Source organism: Lutzomyia longipalpis, chromosome 1 (genome assembly GCF_024334085.1).
Source record: "Lutzomyia longipalpis isolate SR_M1_2022 chromosome 1, ASM2433408v1".
Taxonomy (NCBI): domain Eukaryota; kingdom Metazoa; phylum Arthropoda; class Insecta; order Diptera; family Psychodidae; genus Lutzomyia; species Lutzomyia longipalpis.
In genome coordinates this window covers 36,856,930-36,881,374 of record NC_074707.1, presented here as the reverse complement: position 1 = coordinate 36,881,374, position 24,445 = coordinate 36,856,930, and the positions used below count along the sequence as shown (strand labels likewise).

At 36.8% G+C, this 24,445-nt stretch overlaps 2 protein-coding genes across 3 annotated transcripts in view; one reads left to right on the top strand and one right to left on the bottom strand.

Annotated features, from left to right (window-relative positions):
• The window catches only part of LOC129787103 (elongation of very long chain fatty acids protein 7), a 30,130-nt gene extending 28,833 nt beyond the window's left edge, over positions 1–1,297 (bottom strand). The window contains exon 1 of the mRNA XM_055822423.1: positions 763–1,297. Within this exon, the coding sequence (XP_055678398.1) occupies positions 763–765 (3 nt within the window). The 5' untranslated portion in view covers positions 766–1,297. The remainder of the gene's footprint in view (positions 1–762) is intronic.
• Positions 1,298–3,938: 2,641 nt separating this feature from the next.
• Positions 3,939–24,445, top strand: part of LOC129787100 (uncharacterized) — a 232,590-nt gene continuing 212,083 nt past the window's right edge. For both annotated transcript variants that reach the window (XM_055822417.1, XM_055822416.1), the window contains exons 1-2: positions 3,939–4,572; positions 22,512–22,788. In XM_055822417.1, coding sequence (XP_055678392.1) covers positions 4,543–4,572; positions 22,512–22,788 — 307 coding nt within the window. In that variant the 5' untranslated portion in view covers positions 3,939–4,542. The remainder of the gene's footprint in view (positions 4,573–22,511; positions 22,789–24,445) is intronic.

The window sequence follows — 24,445 nt, the reverse complement described above, 5'->3', positions numbered from 1 at the left end:
CTTGTCTCTTGGATTACACATCTTATAGTTTGGGAAAACATATTTTTTCTTTTTTAATTCATTTTATTTTGCCACCGTTTTCTCACCTCTTTGGCTACACACCTTCCGCTACCAAATAGTGTCTCACTTGCTCAAAAAAATCACCGAAAAAAAGGGAGCAATTCTTCATGTTAATTGCAAACCGCGGACATATTTATCGTCACACATCTGAGTTGGAGCAATTTTTTGGACCACTTCCATGACTTTTTTATCGCAAAAATCTCTAAGCATGAAAAGGCAACAAAAATGCTTGTGAAAAAATATAAATGCTCCCAAATTCAGTTAAATAGTTGTGGGAAATTTCATGAAAATTTTCACAAGAGTGTTTTGTAGAGAAAATTTACACTGGAAAATTGGTTGGAAGAGGCATTTATACGCTGCTGGAATCTCTCTTCAACGAAATTCCTTATCGTTTCACATAAAAACCAGCTCACAACTCCCAGTTTCTTTCTCTATGCCGAAACATTCTTTCATGGCAATATTGAACACTCATGGGAGAATTTTTGTTACTTAGCTACTCAAAAATCTGGTTCCTTGAGCCACACACCTGTACGACATTTTGGAGATAAATTTGAAGAGGTTCTCTCTTGTCATCTCAAATGGAGTTTATGGGCATTTTTTTGGTGGGAGCGCAATGCGTGCCATTTGATGGCTATAAAGGTGATATTTTGCCAGAAAACTCTGCCACACATTAATTTAGCATAAATGATTTTCCGCACTTACCATTTTTGGGAGGCACCTAAATATTTGCAAATGCTGACACAATAAATATAAAACAACAAATATATTATTATATTCAATATAATAGAATGTCTCTTCAGCAATTCCTCGGTGGTTTTTGCTGCGAACGAAACCCACTGAATTGCGTGAAATTTTTCTCTCTCCCGAAAACTTGAGGAAGGTGAGTAGAAATGTGATGGCCACACGATGATCACAGAAAGAAATTAATAATCCATTGAATTTTCTGACACTGAAGGTTTCCACGGATTGCCTTCGTTTTTTTTTAAATTTATTTATCTGCACCACCCCGCGAAAAAATATTCCCAAAAAAAGCGTCTTGGACTTTACTTAAATCACAAGAAAAAGCTCCCAAAATTCACTGGCACTCTGGGAATTGTTTTCTTTGAAATTTTTTTGTTAAATAAATCGTCCTAAAAACTCCAAGAGGCGCGGACACCAACATAGAATTTAGAGGGTGAAGCCGTGAGGACGAAGCGCGATCCGATCGTGTCTTGAGTCGCTGTGGAACTGACCGCACAGCAGAAATTGCGAATTTATTAACTTTGTCTGCTCAGGTATAAGCTCTACGATCTTACACCTCACGCCCCGCCAGAACCGCGATGTTGAGTCGCCGATGAAAAAAAAAGACAAACTGCACTCATGTTGGATCTCTCACTTATAGCTCAGAAGGTTTCCTCATAGTTCCCTTTGAGAAATTCTGAAATCGTTGAACTTCTTCAATGAGAAATTTTATGGAGCTTTTTGCGAGCTTTTTTTGTTCTTAAATTCCTTTTTTTTGAATCAAAGTTTTGTTGATTACCTCTGTGGCTTTTTAATTGAACAAAGACAATTTATAGAAGATAATTTGAAAAAATCTTGAGGAAATATTCAATTTTATTGGGAAAATTGGGTTTTCCCTTGATCCATTCATTTATATTTGAGAGGGTTGAGGGGTATGTCATTTCAGGAAAATATTGTCAATTGTTTTCGATGATTTTTTATATCCTTGATTTTTAGACAGTTCAAAAAATCCTCTATCAATATATAGGTATTTTCTAAGAGAAAAAAAAAACGATTTAGCTTTTGTTTTAACTGTGTGTTTCGTAGTAAGATTTTCCAGTTTCTTGTGTTCTGAGAAAAAAATGTTTTTCATGTTCAAAAGACAAGTTTAAGATATGCATTAATGGGTTAAATAGTATTGTAAATGAAAATCAATTATTAAAATTAAAAATTTGTCGATATATCCCATTCAGGTGATTGTCATTGGAGAATTGTATGATAATAAAAAAAAATATTTAGCTCAAAAATTAAGACACAAAAGAAAACTCAAAAACTAATTAAAACGAATTGTTTTTATGCATAGGTATGATTTTATTTTTTTCTTATTGTACATTTTGACCTTTATGCAAATTCCCTCAAGAGTGAATTTCACAATTTTATTTAAAATTTTCTCCAGAAAAATATTTTTTTGCGAAAACTTTTTTTTTTTAGATATTCTTCTCCATTAAAGTTATTAGAAAAAAAATTCAATATCTATTAAATGATTTACAATATTCCTCTGTGAGAGCTTCTGTGTATGATGAATCAGGGAATTTTTTTCAGCAATTTAATCGTGAATGAATTTCACAAGCGGTTAAAGTCCATTAAACTCGGAGTGAAGATGGTATAAATCTTCTTCCAGAAAGTTTCCACTTTGCATAGAATACTTCTTGCATGAATGACAGGTCATCAGAGGGAGAGTGCACAAACAACAACAAACGTCTCATGGAAATTCCCGAAGGCTCCAACAAAAGGATTCTTCAGAATGTAAATTCATTAACATGCACTCGTTCATCTCAAGTTTTATTGCTGATGATGCTTTCGATTAAAATAGCAAAATCATCACTTATATTCGTTTAATTCAAACACTTCCGCATGATTAAGGGAGCCTTTTAATTTAATTCACAAAATAATTTGCTAAATAAACGAAAAACTATTTTGTCATCAAATCATTTTTGATAGAATCATCATTAATCCCTATTTATCTCATTAGTTTTTCATCAAATCCTTTAAATTACCATTCTACTAATTTATCGGACAAGGTTCTTGTATTTTTGTCTATAGGTGTGGATTAATTTTCCAAAATTGGCAATTATCAAAGTACTCAGTCGTTGGTAACAAAAAAAACTGCCATTGAATGGCGCTTGGTTTGAAAAATGACGCGAGAAAAAGCAATTTCTGCGATGGAAGGTCAATTAATGCAAAAATCGCGACGCATTCGTGAATTTCTGCAGCAATTTCTTCACTGTCCGAAGGAGAAATGAGAAGAAATCACACGCCCAAGACGCGTGAGGAAGTTCATAAATGCAGACTAGGCCTTGAGAACGCATTGCGTTGCCCAAGTTGCACAGAAGCTGCTATGAAGGTAGCAGCTATTGTAATTAACCAAATTCATTTTTCACTGTAAAGTAAAAATTAAATTAATGTTTTCTTGGTCGACGTTTTTTGAATTTATGAAGTGTGAAAGGTGTTTTACCTGTTTTTTTTTTTCTCTAATTTTATTACTAAATTACTTTTTTCGAGAATAATATTGAGAGTTTTCAAAAGTGACAGATTCTATTGCTGTCAAAGCTGTTTAAAATAACAGTTACTACTTTAGAAAAACGATAAACTTATATAAAAATCAATAGAATTAATTAAAATTCAAAATAAATCATCCCATTAACAAATTCATCCCAATAAATCAACCATCTGCATTAAAAAATATAAAACAAAATCACAAAACCCTATAAAGTGCAACGCTCTTTCCAGTGACTTGTCAAGTATTTTAAGTGTCATTTTATATGCAATTGGAGCTCATTTGTAAATAATTCCCTCCCTAGATTCCATGGAATTACAAAATATGATGTATTTCCGGTAAATATGTCGACATTTAAATTTCTGCCATTGCTCTATGTTCGCCTTAAAATAGGCAATATGGCTATAAGGTGGGTGTATTGGATAAGTTGCAAGGAGTGAGAAAGAGAAATACATAGCTACTCTACTCTTTCTATCGTAATGACCGTTACACGTTTAAAATGGCAGTTAGAATTATCGACACAATATGTGCCATCTATAGGTTCACGATACATTGGGGCGTTACGAAATCTGCAGGCATTCTCTAGGTTTCTCCACGCAGGGCAGTTGCTCGCGTCTGACGAACGAGTCAGTCTGTGCAAGTCCGTCGATGCGTTTGGAAGTGTCTCTCTGTGTCGTAAGAAAAGTCTGTGGCAAAAGGAGAGGAAGAGAGATAGGGTGAGATCCTTTGAGATTTTGAGGTTTTTTCTTCGGACACAACCTACCCCCAAAGGAAAAGATCTAAGGAACTTTTGTGAACAGCTCAAAAAGGAGCAACGGTGTGCAATTTGCATTTGGGTACATTCCCAAAGTGAATGTTTTGAAGTTTCTCGGTGCGAAAAGAATTCCGCGGCAAAGTGACAGCTTGCGAGAATCTTCAGGCGTGTGCGTTCGAGTGGGACCGGACCATTGAACGGCTAAGCAGTGGGAGTGGGATAGGCAGCTAATTGATAAAGATTCGCGTGAGAGAGAAAGAGATTTTATTGATTGTAGCGACAAAATATCCCCCCGCTAAACAGCTCGTAGTGAGTGACAGAGAGCAATGATAGTGGGAATTGTTAAGTAAAATTCTTCACGAGAATAATATTCGGTGGGAAAGGACACTGCATTGATCAATTGTAAACCCAGTGTGTGGTGTTTGTTTTCGTTTCCTTTTATTTCGTCCTGCGAAGACTCTCCTATGGGATAATGGCGGCCAAGTGTTGCGGAAATTTCAAGGTAAAGAACAATCTATCTCAACCTCCTTTTATCATGCGTGTATGTGTGTGTTTTTACCCCTCCTGTCAAATTTTTTTTACCCCATAAATCCTCTCTCTGGGCCAATAAAATGATAATTTTTGCAATAAAATCAATAAAGGCAACTCTCGTGGCGGTGAACCCTCTAAGTGAGAGAAAAAATGCCTACCTGGAAAATGTGGGCCTCTTGAAAAGCAAATAAATGTATTTTTGTTGCGAGATATGCGGAAAAAAGGGTCTCACTGCATTGCATCGGCCAGAGAGCGTCAGTCACATGCAACTGCAGCCCCTCCAAATAATCCCTCCGCATTTTGTCCGAACGCCGAGGGTCGACAACTCTTTTGAAGGGTTCGCTTTTCTAAAGAGGCTGATTTTACGGGCACGGCGCCCCTCTTTTGAATTTTTTACCAATGGATTCTTAATTCAATTTTTCAAATTTGATTAAGTGTCTTAAAAAAACTTTCTAGTAAAAAAATCAAATAGGGATAATTTTTTGTTCTCTAAGTGCGGCATATGCAGAGTGAAAGTTAATACAATTCGTAGAACACTATCATCTATTACCTTATGATTCATAACATGGGGAAACAATGTCTCTATTTCTCTGCCGTGGGAAGCGATAACTGATAAGAATGCAAGGGAACTTAAAAATGAAGTCAGCGTGGATTTTTATGATAGTAGACTGTTTTTTTCTGTTGAAAGAAATTCCAAAAATAAATTAACAAATAATAAAATAGAATTATGTATTAATTCTAATCTGATTCCTATTGGATATATTAAATATTTTTCATAAAAAATGAACGAACAAGTAAAAATAATCTGTTTTATATAAAATTTCCAATTAATTTCCTCTATCATTACTCATATCAAATTATTACACACATGCGAAGTTTGTTTGCTCAGTAAGTATTACGAGGTTTTGATAATAAAATGTTTGTTTGAATAAAAGCAATATGGGAAAGGTGACTTAACTTTTTATTTGTAAAATTATTCATATTAAACTATTTTTATTACTACAAAAAAGTTTATTATCAATGCTTACAGAAGACTCACAAAACCATAAATTGGGTAGGATTACCCTACCATTGTTTTCTTTGAATTTGAATTCTATGAAATTTTATACGAAAATTTAATTCAATTAAAATTTATTTAATGAAAATGTATAGTTTGTCTTTATTCTGCGGCCGCTGCCGTCTTAGCGTTAGCTATAATCGAATATTTTAAATTTTAAGGATTTTATTAGAATTTTTGTTTGAAAAATATTGCAACAATCTTTTTAATTTTTCTCAAAGAGTTCATCATTAAAATTTCCTAAATTGCCTAATAAGTAGTTTTATTTAAAAAAAAAAATTACACCCCTTTTCCCAAACATTTTCCAACTTTCCTATTTCACATTTTTCCATTCTATTTTCTTTCCCGATATTTAATTAAATTAAATTGAGCTCTTTTGTACACTCCTTTCCACCTAATAAACTATTGAAAAAAGTTTTTCAATTTTCTTTTATTCCTAAAATATTTTGCAATAATAAAATCAACAAAATAATTTTACTTTCTCAATTTCTGGCCTTTTTATCAACATTTTTTTTAGCTTTTTATACAAGAAAATTGCACAGAAATTACCCACTTTGCACAATAATTTTCCATTATCGCACAAATTCTAAGAGAAAAAAATTCCCTCAGATTGGCCTCACCAACTTGCACAATGTGCCAACAACAGATTGAAAAGAGTAAAAGGTTTATTGATTCATTTATTGATTCGATACACAAAATTAAGGCAAATTCGTGATGGATTATTGAAATTTGCCGTAGAAGAAAGTGAAAGAGCAGAGGGGAATGTTTTTTTTTTGTGTGTACAAAAGCGTGAATGTGCAGAAAATATATAATTTTGTATAAAGTCATGGAAAATGCCCATACGCAGGGAAATGAGAGAAATTCTAATGAAGTTTCCGCCACAAAGTGGGTGGTTTATTTTGTGAATGGCGGAGAAATGTTTCTTCTTTGCATCGCTCTTAAATTCATTTGAGTTGATTTTCATCATCATCGTTGTCATCCATGCGAATGCGGAATTTCCATCTGGCTTTTGTGCTTAATTCATGTTTTCGATTGCAATTTGTGCAGAAGCTCCTCTTGCTCTGGCACAAATTGCTCCATTCCTCACTCCCGGGTGGTGGTAGTGCCGCGCGGATGTGGTGAATGGGATGCAGAAGAGGCACATAAAATGCTATTTTCCTGTGTCTTTAAAATTAAGAGTAGAAAATTGTGAAAAGTGCCCCCGGAGACGGGAAGAGGGCAAACGAGAACTTTATGTATTGAAAATGGTGTGTGTGAGAGTTTTCGCAATTTTCTGCCGTTGAAGGAAAATAAATATTTTCATCTTGGCAGTATATACATTTTATGAAATATTGCTCTGTCGTCTTCAGCAAAACCCATTTCTGCGTGCAATTCCACCACACAGAATGGCAAAATGAAATCCTATACGAATATTTTTGGCTTTTGACATTTGATATTTCTCACCATTCCTGGGCGTCCTCATGCTGGTGGTGTGCGGTCCAAACACCCAATTAAAGTATCTGAAATATCAATTAAAATTGCTACACTTTCGCTTCAAAATACCTTCTGCAAGCATAAATTCTGCCATGCCTTTGCAGGAAAATAAAAAAATAAATAAAATAACTCCATAAAGAAGAAAAAAACGTCCTCTTAATGAAGATCGTGTACCTCTCAGTCTCTCTCATTTGCATTTTCTTGTCCAATGTTCATTGCAGTGGAAAAATTGCGAGGTGGCCAATTAAAATTGTCAAGATTTCTCTGCTCCTCCAGCCAGCTCTCATGGGAAATTTGTGTGCTTGGTCACAGTGAGATTTTTCATTTGGAGAAATGCTAAAAATTGTCTCCTCTTGTTCTGCTTTTTTTTTCACCATATTCTCTCTCATACTATGTATAGAATACATAGAGCAACATAGAGTCACAATTGAGGAATTTCCTGGGAAACTCACAAAGGTCCGTCTTTGGTGGAATTTTTTGTCCTCTCATTTTGGGTTTGTTTCGCGGGAAATGGAAAATCTCGTTGAAAGAGCCTCAGGGGAGCTTTTCATTATTTCTCTCGAGTTCTTAAGGAAATTTTATTTGTACGACAATGCTATGGACACATCACTCTTTTGAGATTTTCTTTTCCACTTAAAAAAAAAAACTTGCTTAATTTGGGAGCATCATTGTGGTTAAATCGTATACAGTCTGAAAAAAATACTGCTAATTTGAGGAAATTGTTTCCTCACATAGATGGCGCACTAATTTATATTATTCTTGGTAAAGAAAATATATTTTCAAGAAAAAGAATAAAATGCAAATTCTTCCTCTTTATGCTTTCTGATAAAACTCATAAAACTATGCAAAAGAAACTAATGGAAGTTAATTAATTTCTTGAATAAATATTCATCATCTTTGTGTTTCAAATATTAGTTTAACTAACAATTTATTATATTACCTCGTATCTACGTCATCCAGATGGCGCATTGTGCTACACTATTTTATTTTTCTAACCAAGACACACTCCTTAATTATTTTTCTTCTCAAATTTCGTTTTATTTACGAAATAATTTATTCCACAGTGCAAATAGCGTGACACCAGTTTACACAAAACCATTGCTGTATAATTATAAATGTCTCCTGCGGGGTAAATAGAAAGGAGCGAGAAAAAAAAGACGATTTATGAACTATAAAGTGGGACATTTTTCTCCAAGCCAAAGTGATGGCAAAAGTGCGGGGGAGTCGCGGAGAAGTAGCTGAAAAGTGCAAGAAAAAAAGCACGATGAGGGTGGGTTTTGGGTGAGAAAACTTACCAAGCACCGTGAACACGAAAAAGTTTTTCTGTGCCAAAAGCTCCCCGAGAGCGTCTGCTACAACAGGAAATTAATAAAAGTTTGAAAAATTTATTAAATACTGGAAAAGTCACTTTATTTTATAATATATCGGTGGTGATATATATGATAACGTGAAATAGTGATGATACCCCCGTGGGTGTGGCAGGTGCCGCCACGGGGTGGACTAAAGGTGCAAAAGTACACGGGGGTGGGCATAGCTTTTTAAATGAAAAAAAAAATAGCGATAAGGGGGTGGCTTTGGAGTTCAAAGTGTCTCTGTGAAAATTTTTTCCGGCGTGTGAGTTGAAAAAAGAATTTTTAATATTATCGTCTGGGAAAGTTTCGAAAAAAATACACCGAGATAAAAAAGTTTCCCTCACCCCCCCCCCTCTGGCATCAGGGGGTTGGGACAAAAATTCACACTGAAATAGATCCCCATGGGCGGGGTGGGGGACGGGAGGTGTTGGGTGGAAATATTAAAATTTATTGCAAACTCTTCGTCGATTTCCGCACACTGCATAGAATGACGATGGATTTGGGATGAGTGTGGGTGTGCGGAAAATCCATTGGAAAATCTGGGATGGAATTTTTCAGGATATAACTCTGGGTGAGCCTTTATCTGCTGGGTATGAATGGAAAGTTTTTTGAGCTTTTTTTCGGGATGTTTGAGCTACTCATAGCAGCAAAAAAGCTCTATGTAATTCTATCAATAGAATCCTTTTATTAAAAAATATTTGACGATGTTTATTAAAAATTTTAATTGACTTTTTTATTACTTCCTTTCTCGCATTTCTACTGTAGCTCATTTTTGTTGGCGAATTGTGCTTTTATTGACGGGGTTCTGTGGAAATATAGCTTATGGAATTGAGATGAAAAGGCTGAAAAGTTCTCTTTACGCTTAGAATTTTTGAAGGGTAGTTTATGAAAAATCTACAGACTTTTATTAGAACAAGTGCTTGTAATATTTTCAAAAATTTTAACTAAAACTGAAGGTAATTTACTTAAAAAGTAAAATAAATCATTAGCAAGTTATACGCTATATATAATTTTCCTCCGTGGTTATCTAAAGAATCCCAGCTCTAGAAGCTCTTCACGTCTTACGTGGGTGAAAGTTCCATGGGCAAGTTTATGTTTAGCACTAATTCTTACAGAAATTCAATTGAAACTGGTGAGAAATTTCTCTTGGGAAAAATTCCCATTTCCCACCTCCTTCGGGAGATATTCTTTTCCTCTTCCTGTGTATCCCAATATGTGCGGGTAAAGGACTCTTGGTGAGTGTTAAGGAATAAATTCACTTAACAAAAACACCAAGAAAAATCTCGGCTTATCCAGTCGAGAAGTTCCTTGTGTAACTCAGGTCTTTCCTCAAGGTAGTTTTGGGGGGAAATTTATCTCTATGGAGGACTTATGCCTTCAAACACGCTAGGATGATTGGTCCATCGGTATGTCAAATGACAAGGCTCCTTACTGGAAAGGGGCCACTCGTAGCGTGATTGGGCGCTTTGAAGCTGCCTCGCAGAGAATTTTATCCCAGCCAAGATACTTCCTTGAGTACTTGGTTTCGCCGGTGGGTTTTGGCGAAAAGCAGCAAATGGGTATTTGCGCTTATGGTCTCTCCAGGCCTAGCCTGGAGGTGGAAGGGAATCAAAAGAACCTTCCTGGTGGAATGCATGTTTTATTAAAAAATCTTAACCTATTTATACAATTTTTGTACACTGGGTTTTGGTCCCACTGAGAGTGGGGGAAAATGCTTACAACTAATTTGGGTTAGTGCAAGGTGCAAAGGAAATGCAAAAGACACAAAGCTTGCAAATTCTGTTGTTAATTTGCAAACGATATGACTATTGATTTGGGGAATGACGTACTCTGGAAGTACTTTGGATTTTTGGGAGTTACTATGGGACATAATAACTTTGGGAGGAATGTACTCTGGGAGTACTCTGGACTTTTTGGAAGTTTCTATGGGCTTACTTATTTTGGGAGGAATGCACTTTAGAAGTGCTAACAATTCATGTTCATTCTTGAACATACTGGTATCTCAGCAAGAACGGATACGTTTTACGGATTTAACGTATAAGTCAGGATGTAGGGATCCTAGGGGAATTGGTTAGTATTTTAGGTTTATGGATTCTTTAACAATTAACAATTTGATTTTTTTTTTAAAAGGAGATAGTAAATTTTTTCAAAAGGGGTAGTAATTTTACTGGAGCGATGAGATGTGGAAGATGGATGCTTGATGAGTGCCTTTGGGTTGGTTGGTGGTCTGAGAGCCCTATTGGTAAGCAGCTCTGTCGTTTTGGAAGTCTCTGCTGTTGAAGCGTGGAGTCCTCAATGGTTTTCTTGGCGGCGGTCTCATGTTGAGGTGTGGGATGATCTCATCTTGGAACGGGAGGGATGTTTCTTGGCACGGGCTTGAGATGGAAACTGTTTTGGCCGACTTCTTATGATGATGAAGAGAAACAGGAGCGGGTGTCATGATCATTGTGGTTTGGATTGGATCAATGACGAGTTTTTGGATGTTGTAAGATCTCCAGATCTTAAGAGTGTGCTTTGAAGTGCGGCTGACTGGTAGTTTGGTGCCATAATTTCCAAAGAGTTGTAAATTCTTTGGATGGTTGGATGGAGTTGTCACTTCCAAACAGGTGTTTTTGGTGTCTTTGGAAGTTCGAAGGATTCTACAATCCTTATGCAGGATATAAGTTGTCCTGGCTTTATCTTCAGGTAGTGAGAAGATAACATTTTGGTGGAGGCGCAATGTACAATGCAGCCTTTGGCATGAGCCGGTGTTTTGTGTTGTTGTGGGATCACACAAAACTGGGAGTTGTGGTAGGTCATATGTTTTCCTTATATGACTTTGTAATTGTGGAAAAGCATTTGAGCTTTTAATCTGGATTAATCGGCATTTGGGCGTATAAATTTTGATTTCAAAGTTCTTCATGGATTTGTGGGTGATGTAAGCCGATATTTCTCTTTTGTCTTCTTTGGAGTTCATTGCATGGGAACAAACTGCTGACACTGCACCCTTGCAGTATTTCTGTCTCGCGATTTGAAGTGTTTGGTGCAAATAATATTTCTTTTGTGGCGTGAAAATATTATTTGGTGTTTTTCTCCCGTGAGTGCGTGAAGAATAAATTCTTTTCAGCTGTGGTGTGACAAAGAATTTTCATCTATCGCCGCGGATCAGTGAAGAAAGTGATTGTGACAAACATTTTACGGGTGGTGAATGTTTGTGGATGTGCTGTGCTGATGGCCGCAAATACTACAGTTCTGGATGCTGCTGGATCTCGGTGTCATCTTGGTTCTGAGCACATTGGGGATGTGGATGAGACGTACAGGAACGTCAGGAATGAAATTGTGATGGATTTTGGATTCTTCTCCATTTGCTAAGTTGGTGTTTCTTTTGAGATTTAGAACATCCGTTGCGGGTTTCTCTGCAGAGTTGGAGTTGGATAGACGTCTGGACTGGACCCTTGACATCTCAGTGCATTGTTGGCCGTCAATGCATACATTGATGAAGATGGACCTTGGCAGGCTGGGTGCTGTATCGCTGATCTTCAGGAGAACAACCTTGGATTGGATTGTTTTTGCTCTCATCTGGATGGAAGAGCAATGGAATTGGATGCAAACGGATATATCTCAAAGGAGGTTGCTGTGCCGTGGCTGGACATGGCGCAACGTATGCTCTGATGGTTGACTATAGAGCAATGGAGAAACGAGTTGATTGGGATCAGATGCTGAAACTGATGTCATCCATCTGAGAAGTGCTCTGTTTGGACTAAAGCACGGTTGGACTGGAGGAGCGGACTGTATGGTGTGATGGGGTACAGATGAGGATGCTGATGTCGTTCATCTGTAAGATGTCATCTCTGTAGACATCTTGGAGATACTCTTTCTGGACTCAGAGTATGGGAATGGTGAATGGAAGAGGCAGATGCTGAAGCTGGTGTCACACATCTGAGGGATGTCATCTCTGCTGACGCCTTGGTGTTTGCTCTTTCTGGACCTCAGAGCAATGAGTTGTGGATTGTCAGATGCTGGAGCTGGTGTCAGCCATCTGGGGGACGCTCTCTTGGACTTAGAGCATGGAGGGTTGGAGTGTATGGGCCATCAGTGCTGATCTGGTTGAAGATGGTGGTCCATGTAGGGCGTCAGTTTTGGTAGACGGTTGATTTCGTGAGTACTGTGTGGTATGGTCTGTGGGTTTCCCATACTTTTCTGTTCTGCTGTCTCTAATGTTGTATTCTTCCGTAGAATGGCTGTACATCAACGAGAAGGGGGTGAGTAGAATCAATCGCTGTAGATGTCATCTGGGATGTTGTAGACCTTTCCTCGGGATGGGATGTCTGCTTGTAGGGTGTTGACTGATGAACCATTGTAGTGTAGAACAGCTTTCTTCGTATGGGATTTGGAATGGGATTTGGAATGGGATGGATGATGAAGACTTGATTCTTTTACATCCGGGCCGGACGACTATTTGCATAGCCATCCGGCTCGAAGGACCATTTTGTTAAGGAATAAATTCACTTAACAAAAACACCAAGAAAAATCTCGGCTTATCCAGTCGAGAAGTTCCTTGTGTAACTCAGGTCTTTCCTCAAGGTAGTTTTGGGGGGAAATTTATCTCTATGGAGGACTTATGCCTTCAAACACGCTAGGATGATTGGTCCATCGGTATGTCAAATGACAAGGCTCCTTACTGGAAAGGGGCCACTCGTAGCGTGATTGGGCGCTTTGAAGCTGCCTCGCAGAGAATTTTATCCCAGCCAAGATACTTCCTTGAGTACTTGGTTTCGCCGGTGGGTTTTGGCGAAAAGCAGCAAATGGGTATTTGCGCTTATGGTCTCTCCAGGCCTAGCCTGGAGGTGGAAGGGAATCAAAAGAACCTTCCTGGTGGAATGCATGTTTTATTAAAAAATCTTAACCTATTTATACAATTTTTGTACACTGGGTTTTGGTCCCACTGAGAGTGGGGGAAAATGCTTACAACTAATTTGGGTTAGTGCAAGGTGCAAAGGAAATGCAAAAGACACAAAGCTTGCAAATTCTGTTGTTAATTTGCAAACGATATGACTATTGATTTGGGGAATGACGTACTCTGGAAGTACTTTGGATTTTTGGGAGTTACTATGGGACATAATAACTTTGGGAGGAATGTACTCTGGGAGTACTCTGGACTTTTTGGAAGTTTCTATGGGCTTACTTATTTTGGGAGGAATGCACTTTAGAAGTGCTAACAATTCATGTTCATTCTTGAACAGTGAGTGTTGTGAGAAAATCCCAAAGTTTCAGATTATCCTCGTTTCACGAAATTTCACTGTATTTTTCCCAGGGTGGGAGCACACACACAAAGGGGTGGTTTATAAGGATTCTCCCCACATTGCCTCCCTTTTTCCGGATCTGGAATATATCGCGATGTCGGTTGGTATTTCGCTACTGAAGTGGAACAAATTAATGTCGTTTGTTGGAAAGTTGGGCGATTAATTTTCATGGAGACTGTATGTGTGTTTGCACGCGAATAAATTCTCAAGTTAAGTAATAACTACACCCGATACTCTCGAACCTCCATCTCGCACCTAACGGCTAGGACTTGCTGAAAATTTTGCCATTGAAAATCGGAGCACATTCGTCATACTTTTCCGGGATTGTTCTAGCAAATTTCCTTCGTGTGTGCACAAAGTTTAAAAGTCTTTTCACTGTGCAGGTCACTGGGTAGAATTTTCCTTTTAGGGGTGTGCGGGGGAAGGCGGTAGGGTGTTCTTTAAAAGTGGGAGTTGTGATTGGGGGAATGTGGAGAATGAAATTTGCCGCCCCATTTCGTGAAAATAATTCGAAATATATCCATATTTTGTTCTCAACTCAATTTAGCATTTCTTTCCAATTGATTTCCCACACAACACACCTTAATGATCGTGCTACCCCGCAGTATTGGGGAAATACTACCTCAAATTACGACAGTTTAATTAATTTCCAGCATATTTGTGCACTTTTTGCCATGCCTCAATTTTTTTTTGATTTTCAATTAGTAATTGAAATCGTTTTAATTTTCTTTGTGTGTTTCAGGTATCGCTTTTATGCTACTGACGGGTGCATAGAATTAATTGAATTTCAATTTTTTGCATGGAAAGGGATAATTTGCTTTGAACGTTTCATAAATTCAAATGGTGTTTGACAGTGTTGTCAAAATTAGACAGATGTCAACTACTGAAAAAATTTTAAAGGAAGAATAAATTAAATTTGTCTATTTCAAATTTTGATAACAGTTTGATTTTAGATTTGAACATTATATTTAATTTTGCTTGAGAGATGTTAAATTTATCAATCATTTTACGTTAGTTTTTGACAGCAACAAATGTCAAAAGATAGTTCTATAAATGTCAATTGTTGACATTTGATTTTAAAAGTTGTCAAAATAAATGTCATCCATGCAAATAAATGAATAATTTGGATAAATTCAAAATAAATTTTCACAAACTATTTAAATAAATGTTATTTCATTAATGCTAATGTTATCAGAATAGAACAGTTGTTAGAATTTGAAATATAATTATTGTAAACTTTTTATGTTTATTCTGTAATCAATAAATTTCCAATATTTTAGTATAGAAAATGAGTCATTTTTGCTCCTTTGATGTGTGTGTTTTAATATTCAACAAATTTGCTGCTCAACTCAATGAGCACAATATCAAATAAAATATGCAAATTCCAATAAATGTGACCATTTAGAGTGCCCACCAGTATTGTGGAATTTGTGGAAATTACTGGTAAAAGTCAAAATTCTAATAAATTTAGCTACATTATCTGGTGAACCCACCCTGAATGTGATGCATCAATAGAGGGGTCCAGCCCACTCTTGGAACAAACTGAAAAATTTAACAAAAAAAAAATACTTTCAAATTCCGAACCTCCACCTCTATCATGGAGAACCCTATGGCACATGAAATTAATGTGGAATGGTTTATATTGATTAGTGTGACATGGTGAAATGCCCATGTTTGATCCATTCGAGACCATTTCCGAGAGCTTTTATTGTTATTTGCGGGGGGAATTTTATACTCATAGCACTGCGATATGGGGAACTACAAATCCCATCGAAAATTTGAATGTGTCCGCTGTTTTGTTACACCGTCACTCAACAAAACACTCTAGAATAAAATGCTAAAGTGCTGTGTCACGCGTGGGCGCCTTTCTGGGAGTTGGGCCGTGTGACCATTAAGTTAAAATACTGTCGGACTAATTTGAATAATTTCCCTGCTCCAGTGTGTACCTCCACACTATTTCCGCGTGAAGACGATATATGTGGCGGGAAGTGAAATGAAAATTATAGCCACAAACTTGACCTTCTTCTCCGGGGCGCCATTTCTTTTATGCAATATACAGGTCTTTTGGATTTTATTCTCATGCAGAAAAGAAGGTTTAAAAAAATTAAATTCAAACACTTTTTTTTGCAGTTCTGAAAACAATTTTCTTAAAAGTTTTCTTCTTTTCTTAGTGCTCAAGAAATTTAAATTAATATTTTAAAAGAGCTTTGTAAGCCGAGTAGATTTATAGTTTTAATAGAATAATTTTAGATGAAGTTAGGTTCTGTCATATTTTTGACAGTTAAGGAGTTAATGACACTTCATGAGCTCGCTTTTCTCTCCATACTGACAGTTCTCTAACCTCTCTCATAAATTCCAATTCACCTTCCCCCAGAGCACTTAATTCTTCCCCCATAGCTGCTGTCTCTCGCATCCAATTCACTTTCGCAATATGCTCTCTCCCGGGATCTTATTGCACATAAAAGTCACTTAAGAAAAACACTCCTGTGGACTATTTTATTAATATTTAATTGATTAATTAGGGTAGACGTAAATTTCCAGTGTTTTTGTACAACATACCCTCTTAATTAAATTTCCATCAGCATGACGCTAATATCTCGGCGCGTTGGTCTTTATTAAAATATGCAACAATCAAACTTTCCTACTTTGGGATTCACATCCCCTTCTTCTTTCTCAAAAAATATTGCACCTTACCCAAAAGACATTCCTTTTTCACGGAGGCAAGAATTAAGAATTTAAATTGACAGGATTGCTGTCAATAATGAAGTCGTCGATGGATGGAAAAACTTTTTAATTTTCTTGGATTACACTAATAGTTTTGTGGGCGGGGGGATTTTCTTGCATTTCACCCCCCTTTGTAGTCGCGGCGCGCACAAGAAGAATTGCAAGTTGCTATAAATTAATTAAGTACTCCGCGTGCGCTTAAGTCCTTTTATTTATGCATGTGACTGGGCGTCGAATCCACCCCATTCGCCATCAATTTACAGCGGCGTAGTGAGCTTTTTTTCTTTACTTCCTCTCCGAAAAGCTCTCTCTTTGAAGCTCTGCGGTGCGCATATTTTTTTTCCTCCAAGACGCTCCGTTACTAGTTAATGAGGAATTTGGTGTGAGAACCATTTAAGGGAGGAAGAAGAAAAAAATTTCCTTAAGAGCTACGGCCACACTGTGTGGGGGATGGAATGAAAATCTATGGGACATGCACATAATTGCGAGTGAAAAATGAATGGACGTCATTTGCGGGTTCTTCCGCATTTTCTAAAGGCAAACGCGTGTTGGTCTCGCATTTCTTTGCATAACAAATTTATTTCTGTCGCATAGGGTCGTAGGATAATTTTTTCAGCTTGTATTCCCCTCCAGAATGTGCTTCTGCAATGATGGAAAGCATAGCCAGCTAGTGGTGTTATTTTTTGTAGGTTTGAATTTCCCGGATTGGCTTTTAATTAGTTTAGTAATAAGTTATAAGTTTTCTTGGGAAAAACTTTACAAAAAAATCAATAAAAAGAAATTACACTCATTACGTCCATTTGAAATTATTTCAATCAAAGAAATTAAGTTTTTTTTATGGATTTTTTAGATCATGGACAATAATTTTAATTGAGTTTAAATCATATGATACCAGAAAGTTCTAATTTTAGAAACTTTCTAATATAAAGTTTGTGTGAAAATAAATGGAAAATCTTAAGGAAAAATTTCTCTGAGGCAATGAAATTATTTTCTTTTATTTAAAAACTTAAATAGCATAGGTAGCATAATGTTTACTTTGAGTTAGATAAATTTCAAACACGGGCGAAAGTTGAAAGAAAAGCCAAAGAAGCAGATGAATGTTATTCTTATTTGATGTCTTTGAATTTCAAGCGCAGGTTAATCCAAAATTTATTTTGTCCACGCTTGAGATCATCTCGGGCCCATCACCTGATCGTTCCGATAGTCAAATTTTATTTGCTCTACTCTCCATCATTTAGAACTTATCTCAAAAATTTGCAATTTTAATTACAATCCAATCGAACTAATCGATTAAGAGACTTGAGTGGAGGAATATGGAGTTCATTTCTAAGAAAATCATGCGACAGAGGCAACGAGAGCACATCCGAGTAAATCAAATGGGACTCCCTGCGAGCAAGTGATTATTATAGCTTGTTAATCTGACAGGTATGAGAGTCAAAAGAGTTGATGGAAGCGAGGGCAATAAAAAAAGCAAAATGCCGCACACATCTCTCTAGAATAAGAAAAAAAAAGAAGTGATCTTTTTTACCTTCATCCTCTTCCAACTGTTCTCCCGATCCTCTGTGACTCTGTGTGCTTCTGTTGCTTTGTTGGCTCAAAAGGTAGCGACGTTTCTTAACAACCTTTCCTTCCTTTTTGTGCCCCATTCCGTGTCATTCGTATACCGAAGCACCACCTTTTTGCCGCATCTTGTCTATATATATAATTCCACGGCATGATCTCGCGATGATGTCCTCCCCTCGCGACAGCCAAGTGTAGTACCACAACCACACGGCGCGCGGGTTCTTGCTGAATGATCCGCCGACAAGTTGAACAAACAAGGAGAATCACCCATTGTAATCACGATATTTTGTCCGCCAAACGTTCAAAGCAAATCACGATAATTCTTCATTGGCGACACACTTTTCTTCCTCAGGCTTCTCGTGTTTGAACATCTCTTCTTGCCATCGATTTGTTTCCGCGCGCTCTCATTTCTTCAGTGGTCCACCGCAAGTTGGTTGATATTTTTTTCTGCCCATTGGGCTGAGTTATCTCCCAGAGAATCACCATGATAAATGTCTCTGAATTGAAATTGAGACTACGATCTACATTCTCTGAATTTTCCACGAAACCTGTGTGCTACACAAACGTTGGAACATAAATTTTCTCATTGATTTATTCTTCGAATTCAACACTGAATTCTTTGAGGGATTTTTTAAATTACAGAAAAGAACTTTTGGGATTTATATTCCGCTGGAAATGTTCAAAAATAAGTTCTTTTTGTAAAGACGGGATGAAATATTTCCAGATAGAAGAGTTTAAAATTTTTTACTGAATTAATTTCCATTGATTTCCATAAAATATTGAGAAAAAAAAGTTCTTCAATTATTCCAGCGATGACTCGGGAAATTTATTTCAATATCTTAATTTATTGTAATACTTTTAAATTGACGATAGTCAAGACAAAATCAAAAAGTAATCATTAACATCCATGTTTTCCAAGTGATTAGCTGCCCGCCCCATTTTCGGATTTACTTTTCCACTCAATGGAGTAAGTTCTTGTGGGAGATTGTCTTATGGTTTTCCACCCTCGTGTTCTTTGCCATTCAATTTCCATAATTGCTAAATTAACGGCCCCAAAGATTGACAAAATTCCAAAACTAAATGCGACACTCTGTGCATACAATTTGTAATGAGCGATTATAGGGAAAGTTGTGTGTTTGTAATACCCCAGGTATTAGGGATTCTGGCGAAAGCCCACACTCCTCCTTTCGACGACTCAACACGAGAAATCCCATTTGCAAAATAGTCAGACGACATTTGCTACAAAAGGACGACTTCCCTCATACCTCCATTCGCCATTCTAAACAGTTTATACTCCCAGTTACGACTTAAGTTTTGATCTGTTTTAATTGGATACTCTGGCAAAAGCCGGGATTCTATTCACTCTACCACCGACCTACAACCTCTCCCTCCCTTACCCACCCTGCCACCGCATACACTCACCCCCAATTCATGTTAGAGCTTTTAATGTTATTAAGAGAGACATAGGGGTAGAAATAGAATTATAAAATCAGCACAAGTTGCACTCAATGCATTCATCAATCACATATCAGATGTGGGGGAGAAGGAAAAGATATTGAAGTTGATCATATATCGGTTTTTTTATGTATATATAGAATCACAAGACCTACATCAAGTTAAATTGAATAAAATACAGACAAAATCAAAACGATTTCATTTAATTAAAAACTTCTCTTTCGCACAAATAAATCAATATGGGCATTTCGTTTCCCATTCATTTCCATTTTTTGGGAGTTTGTGTATGTTGCAAAAATATACAAAACCACCACCGCCCCCCTTGAAAATGTGAACTTTGTCCCCCGCAGAAGAGAATGCATTTACATATATGCAAACTATTGAAAAATATTTGAAAATGAATCGGAAATGGCTGACAAAGTTTCCAAAAAATATTTCATTTAATTCCAATTAGAATGGAATACTCTTGTGAATTCTATCGATGATGCATTGCTCGTTCCATTCCATGCATGCAATATTAAATTATTCGACTAAAAATTTTTATTTTAAAAAAAATACATTGGAAATGTTTTTTTATGCTACGGATATTGAAAGCAAAATGTATTGTTACGAAAGTCTAAAAGGTGGGGAAAAAGGAACAAACGTGAAAAAATAATGTTAAATAAAAGTCAAAAAATTCAATATGGCGGCAATTTAAAAAATTCAATATTTTGCTAACGCAACGGAAAGATAAAATTTTAAATTCTAGGTAGGTAATTCCTCGAATTTTCTGCCGTTTTCCCGGAAAGTTTGGAAATAAATAGAGCAAAAGACACAGGATGTGGAAAAAGGAAATATCCTACAGTGAACTGTAATTCCTTATTCTATTCTATAATTCTTAATAAGTATATTAAAACCTATGTCAAAAAAAGCATCATGGCGTCATGTAGCGCTTTGCCAATCTAACTACTCAGCGCCTCTATATGCCAAAACGTCAACTAGCTTCGATGCATTCGACCAATTTCAAACATTTTTTCATGTGACATTCCCAAATGCTATATAGGAAGGCAATAGCTCGCTGCTTCCTAAGGGTTTCTCTCTACCCCTGCAGCTGACGTATTGTGATGGAATATTCACGAAGGAGTGCCAAAGGAGTCCATCACGGGGAATAGACCGAAAAATTCCCTCCATTGTGTCTGCCAACAATGAGATTGAATTTTGCGAAAATTGCTCAACACTCGACAATCATTCACACACTCTGGGAGATTGAACTTTTTTTTTACTCTTCTACTACCAACACTCCTCAATCTCTTCCAGGACCAACTGAAGAGAAACTTTTGGGGTTTTTTTTATTGCATTTTTATTATATCGGTTTTTTCTCCGGCCAGCGAAAGGGTGTAAGCGCACAAAAAAAATGGAGAAGATTCTCCGACTTCATACGGCGTTTGTGTATTTTCCAGAGTGGAACACATAAAATAAAGTAAAATGAATAGAATGATGGCAAAAAATTCAAGTCTAACTTATATACACCACATGTCGCCTCTAATAATTTCACTCTGTACTTCTCCTTCTGCTACATATTTCTCTATCTCTCCCGAATTTTTTGTTCCTCCTTTTCGTATATGATCTGTGAAAAAATTGCCAAATAGAATTTCACGACAGCCTTCAGAGATGTAGGCATGTTGGGTATGAAGAATAAAAAAAAAGACACAGCATATAGCTCTACACGGGGGCACGCGTAATATTGTATCAATACTCTGGCCACAATCGATGGAAGTGCCATCAGTTCGATATAAGATTGAGCGGTGTATTCAGGAATGGGGAATCTCTCTCTCAATGCCTCTGGCGACTTTGGGATAGAAAAGCCAATTATTCTGTCTCCATAGAAATCACAAGCACGTGGGATGGAAGTGGACATTCTTTCATAGCAGTGATATATAAAAGCTGTGGGGGTGTTTTATTAATTCAGTTGGTTCTCAATTGATAAAACTTTTCATTTTATACATGAAAGACTTCTTTCCGCGGAGTTGGGGCAGACACTGAGGTTATTTTGTCAATCGTTTTGTCCCCAGGGAATGATTCTTTTTTTTTTTAAAGAATAGTTTTATAGTTCTGTGCTGATTGGAAAGTTTTAATGAGATACAAAATGAGCACAGTATGAATGAAAGAGAATTAATTGCTTTTATTTTATTCGTTTGTTATGTTTCTTGGATATTTTTATAAATTTTTAATTGACAAAAAGTTTAATTCTAGAATTTAATGCTAAAATAAATATACATATCTAGGTTAGTATGCTATGTTTAAATTATTCTTTGTACCGAAGTTCCATCCCTTAAAATAAGCGGTATAGGTAATGAAAATACCTTGGCCTTATTTTTCAGCCAATATGGAAGCTTTTGCAAATAATTTTAAGAATTTTAAGGGATTTGGTTCCAGATTTTTTTTTGAATATACATTTTATAAATGATACATAACATAAATATGTAAGCAATAATATGTAACAATTTTGGTTTAGCCAAAAAATAAACTAGGAGCAAAGAAAAATATTTTTGAAACATTTTGGAACAAATTATTATCTAGTCTTTGCGCCAAAAAGTTCTCACAATAATTTCTAACATGAAAACAATGCCAAAATAGTATATATCCGGAAATACGTAGCTTATGCTAAGTGTAGGATCCATTTAGACCTGGCACTTATCCAAAGTCACTCGAAATTCCAAAATACATCTCACATTGCTTCCGTATGTTGGACCAATTTGGTAACTTTTGCAATGACCCTTTGGTTTACAACTTGAGATGTTTTGTCTGATTTTGGTTCACAATCACAAATTGCAGTGATGAGGAGGTGTAATGTACTATAAGACCAAACTCCTTGATTGATTCAACCCATCCCATCCCTCCCGGAGCCTCCACATTGAGTCATTTAACCCCCAATGTTGAGTGAATGTGTGTAATTAGTGGGAGTAAATTGTGGCACGCATGACTAACCCCATGTCAATTGATAACGCATTTATCTACTACACAGGGCCGTCAACGTGAAGGTGTAGCAAACATTGGAGTGTCCTCAAGAAGTGTCACAATTCACCGTTCAAGAGGTGACCATTGTCGCATGGCTGGACTGCACATGAGGCCATCGAGGCGAAATAATTCAAAGCCTCCCCATGTGGTGGCACCTTCGGCCAATGGACCAAAAGGTGGTGCTTGCGGTGGTTGGTGGGACAGGAGTGTGGCCAAAGTGACTCTCTGTGGAATTCTGTGTCTCATGGCGACGGTGGAGACGTGCCTGGCAGCCAGACAAGAAGGTACGTGGATCATGTATTGCATTTTTTTGCCCCCTTCATCTCACCCGCAAATCCTCAATCGATAATTCAGTGTAACCTGGAATTTTTACATTTCCCTACGATATAATGTACTTTTTCTTGCATTTCTGGCTAACTTTATTAAATTCACTTGATTTTTATTATTCCGGGAAACGCGTCCTACATACATATCTCCTCACCCTCCTCACCCAATCCCCAAATATTTTTGATGTCCTGTGATTTTGCACTTGGGCTATCTATCACCATTTCCCCGCAGCCAGCAAACCCCATCTTGGTGCGGGGGGTGTCAGGAAAAGAAATCTCATGTGTGGGAGAGATTTTCTTCTCGTAAATTTTTTATGTGCTATTTTTGCCTTCTCCTCCGGATATATTTTATTGGGGGTCATTCGATACACAATATCCCAATGGTGGACCATCTTATACGATATAAACCCTCCGGGACGCAAGCGGCGAAGAAATCAACCGAATAGGGGATACTTGATCCCTTTTTGCGTCTCCGATCGCCGAGAGAGATACTTTGAGGGGGGCCACATTGCGGGGTATAGGGGGGAGTATTAAATCAGAAATCAATAGTTCCTAACCATTTAGCACGGATAAACCCTCGTCCCGTCCGTTCGGCATTCCAGATTCCACAAACCCCGCTCCCTCTTTCTCGTAGCCGCTGGACGGTGAATAAAAGGGTGTTATTATGTGGTGGTTCTTCACAGTTTTGCACCCCTCAGAAAGGGGCGCACTTTTACCCATCCACACGGAGAGATTTTGACCATCCCTTCGGCAATGGGCTTCGGATATTTTTTTTTTACTCACACAACCCTCAAAAGATTTCTTGTGGACACACTTTGTGTGTGTGAGCACTTTTCTCGGGGCTATATGTACGCGTACATATATGGTCTATCTATGTCCAAAGGATTGAAGGAATATTTGACCAAATTCAGGGTGAATGGGGGGTAAAAGTTTTCTAACAAGCGAAGCTTTTTGCACAAAATGCATGGAAACTTTTTGCAAAAGAATGAGGACCAATTGATGCAATTATTTTCGAAATAATCCTTTCCCATTTAATTCTCTTAAGAAGGGGAAAGACTGGATGAAATGGTTTTACTTTCTCGTCAGACTGTTAGAAAAGTTAATTTTTAGTTAGAAAAGTTCAGTATTATTTTTTGCTGTTGAAAATTTGATTACAGTTCTGTACACCACATAAATGGGATGATGCGGATAATAAGGGTGGTATAACTTTTTACACTTTGATAAGAATAAGGGGGATGAATGTGATTAGCTCTTATTTTAAGGCACTTTTTTCTACTTTATATTACCCAGCAGTATTAGCGTCGATTTTGTTGAAAATCTTTTATCTTTATTGTCTTGTAAAAGTTCTTTAATTTTTATAGTATACTCTTAAAATTAAAACTCTTGTTTATGAAAAGTAGTTTTACATATGTATGTAGTATGTTCTTTTAATTTACATGAGCTTAAGAATTATTTTTTAAATAATTAATAAAAATTTCAATTTTTATAGTATAAATTGTGTCTCGGCTGACATCTATATTATAGCATATTTATAATTTATTAAATCTTAAGATTCTTCTTCAAAATTGAGATCATTTTTTCTTAAAAATTAAGAACAAATATCAAAGAAAAATTT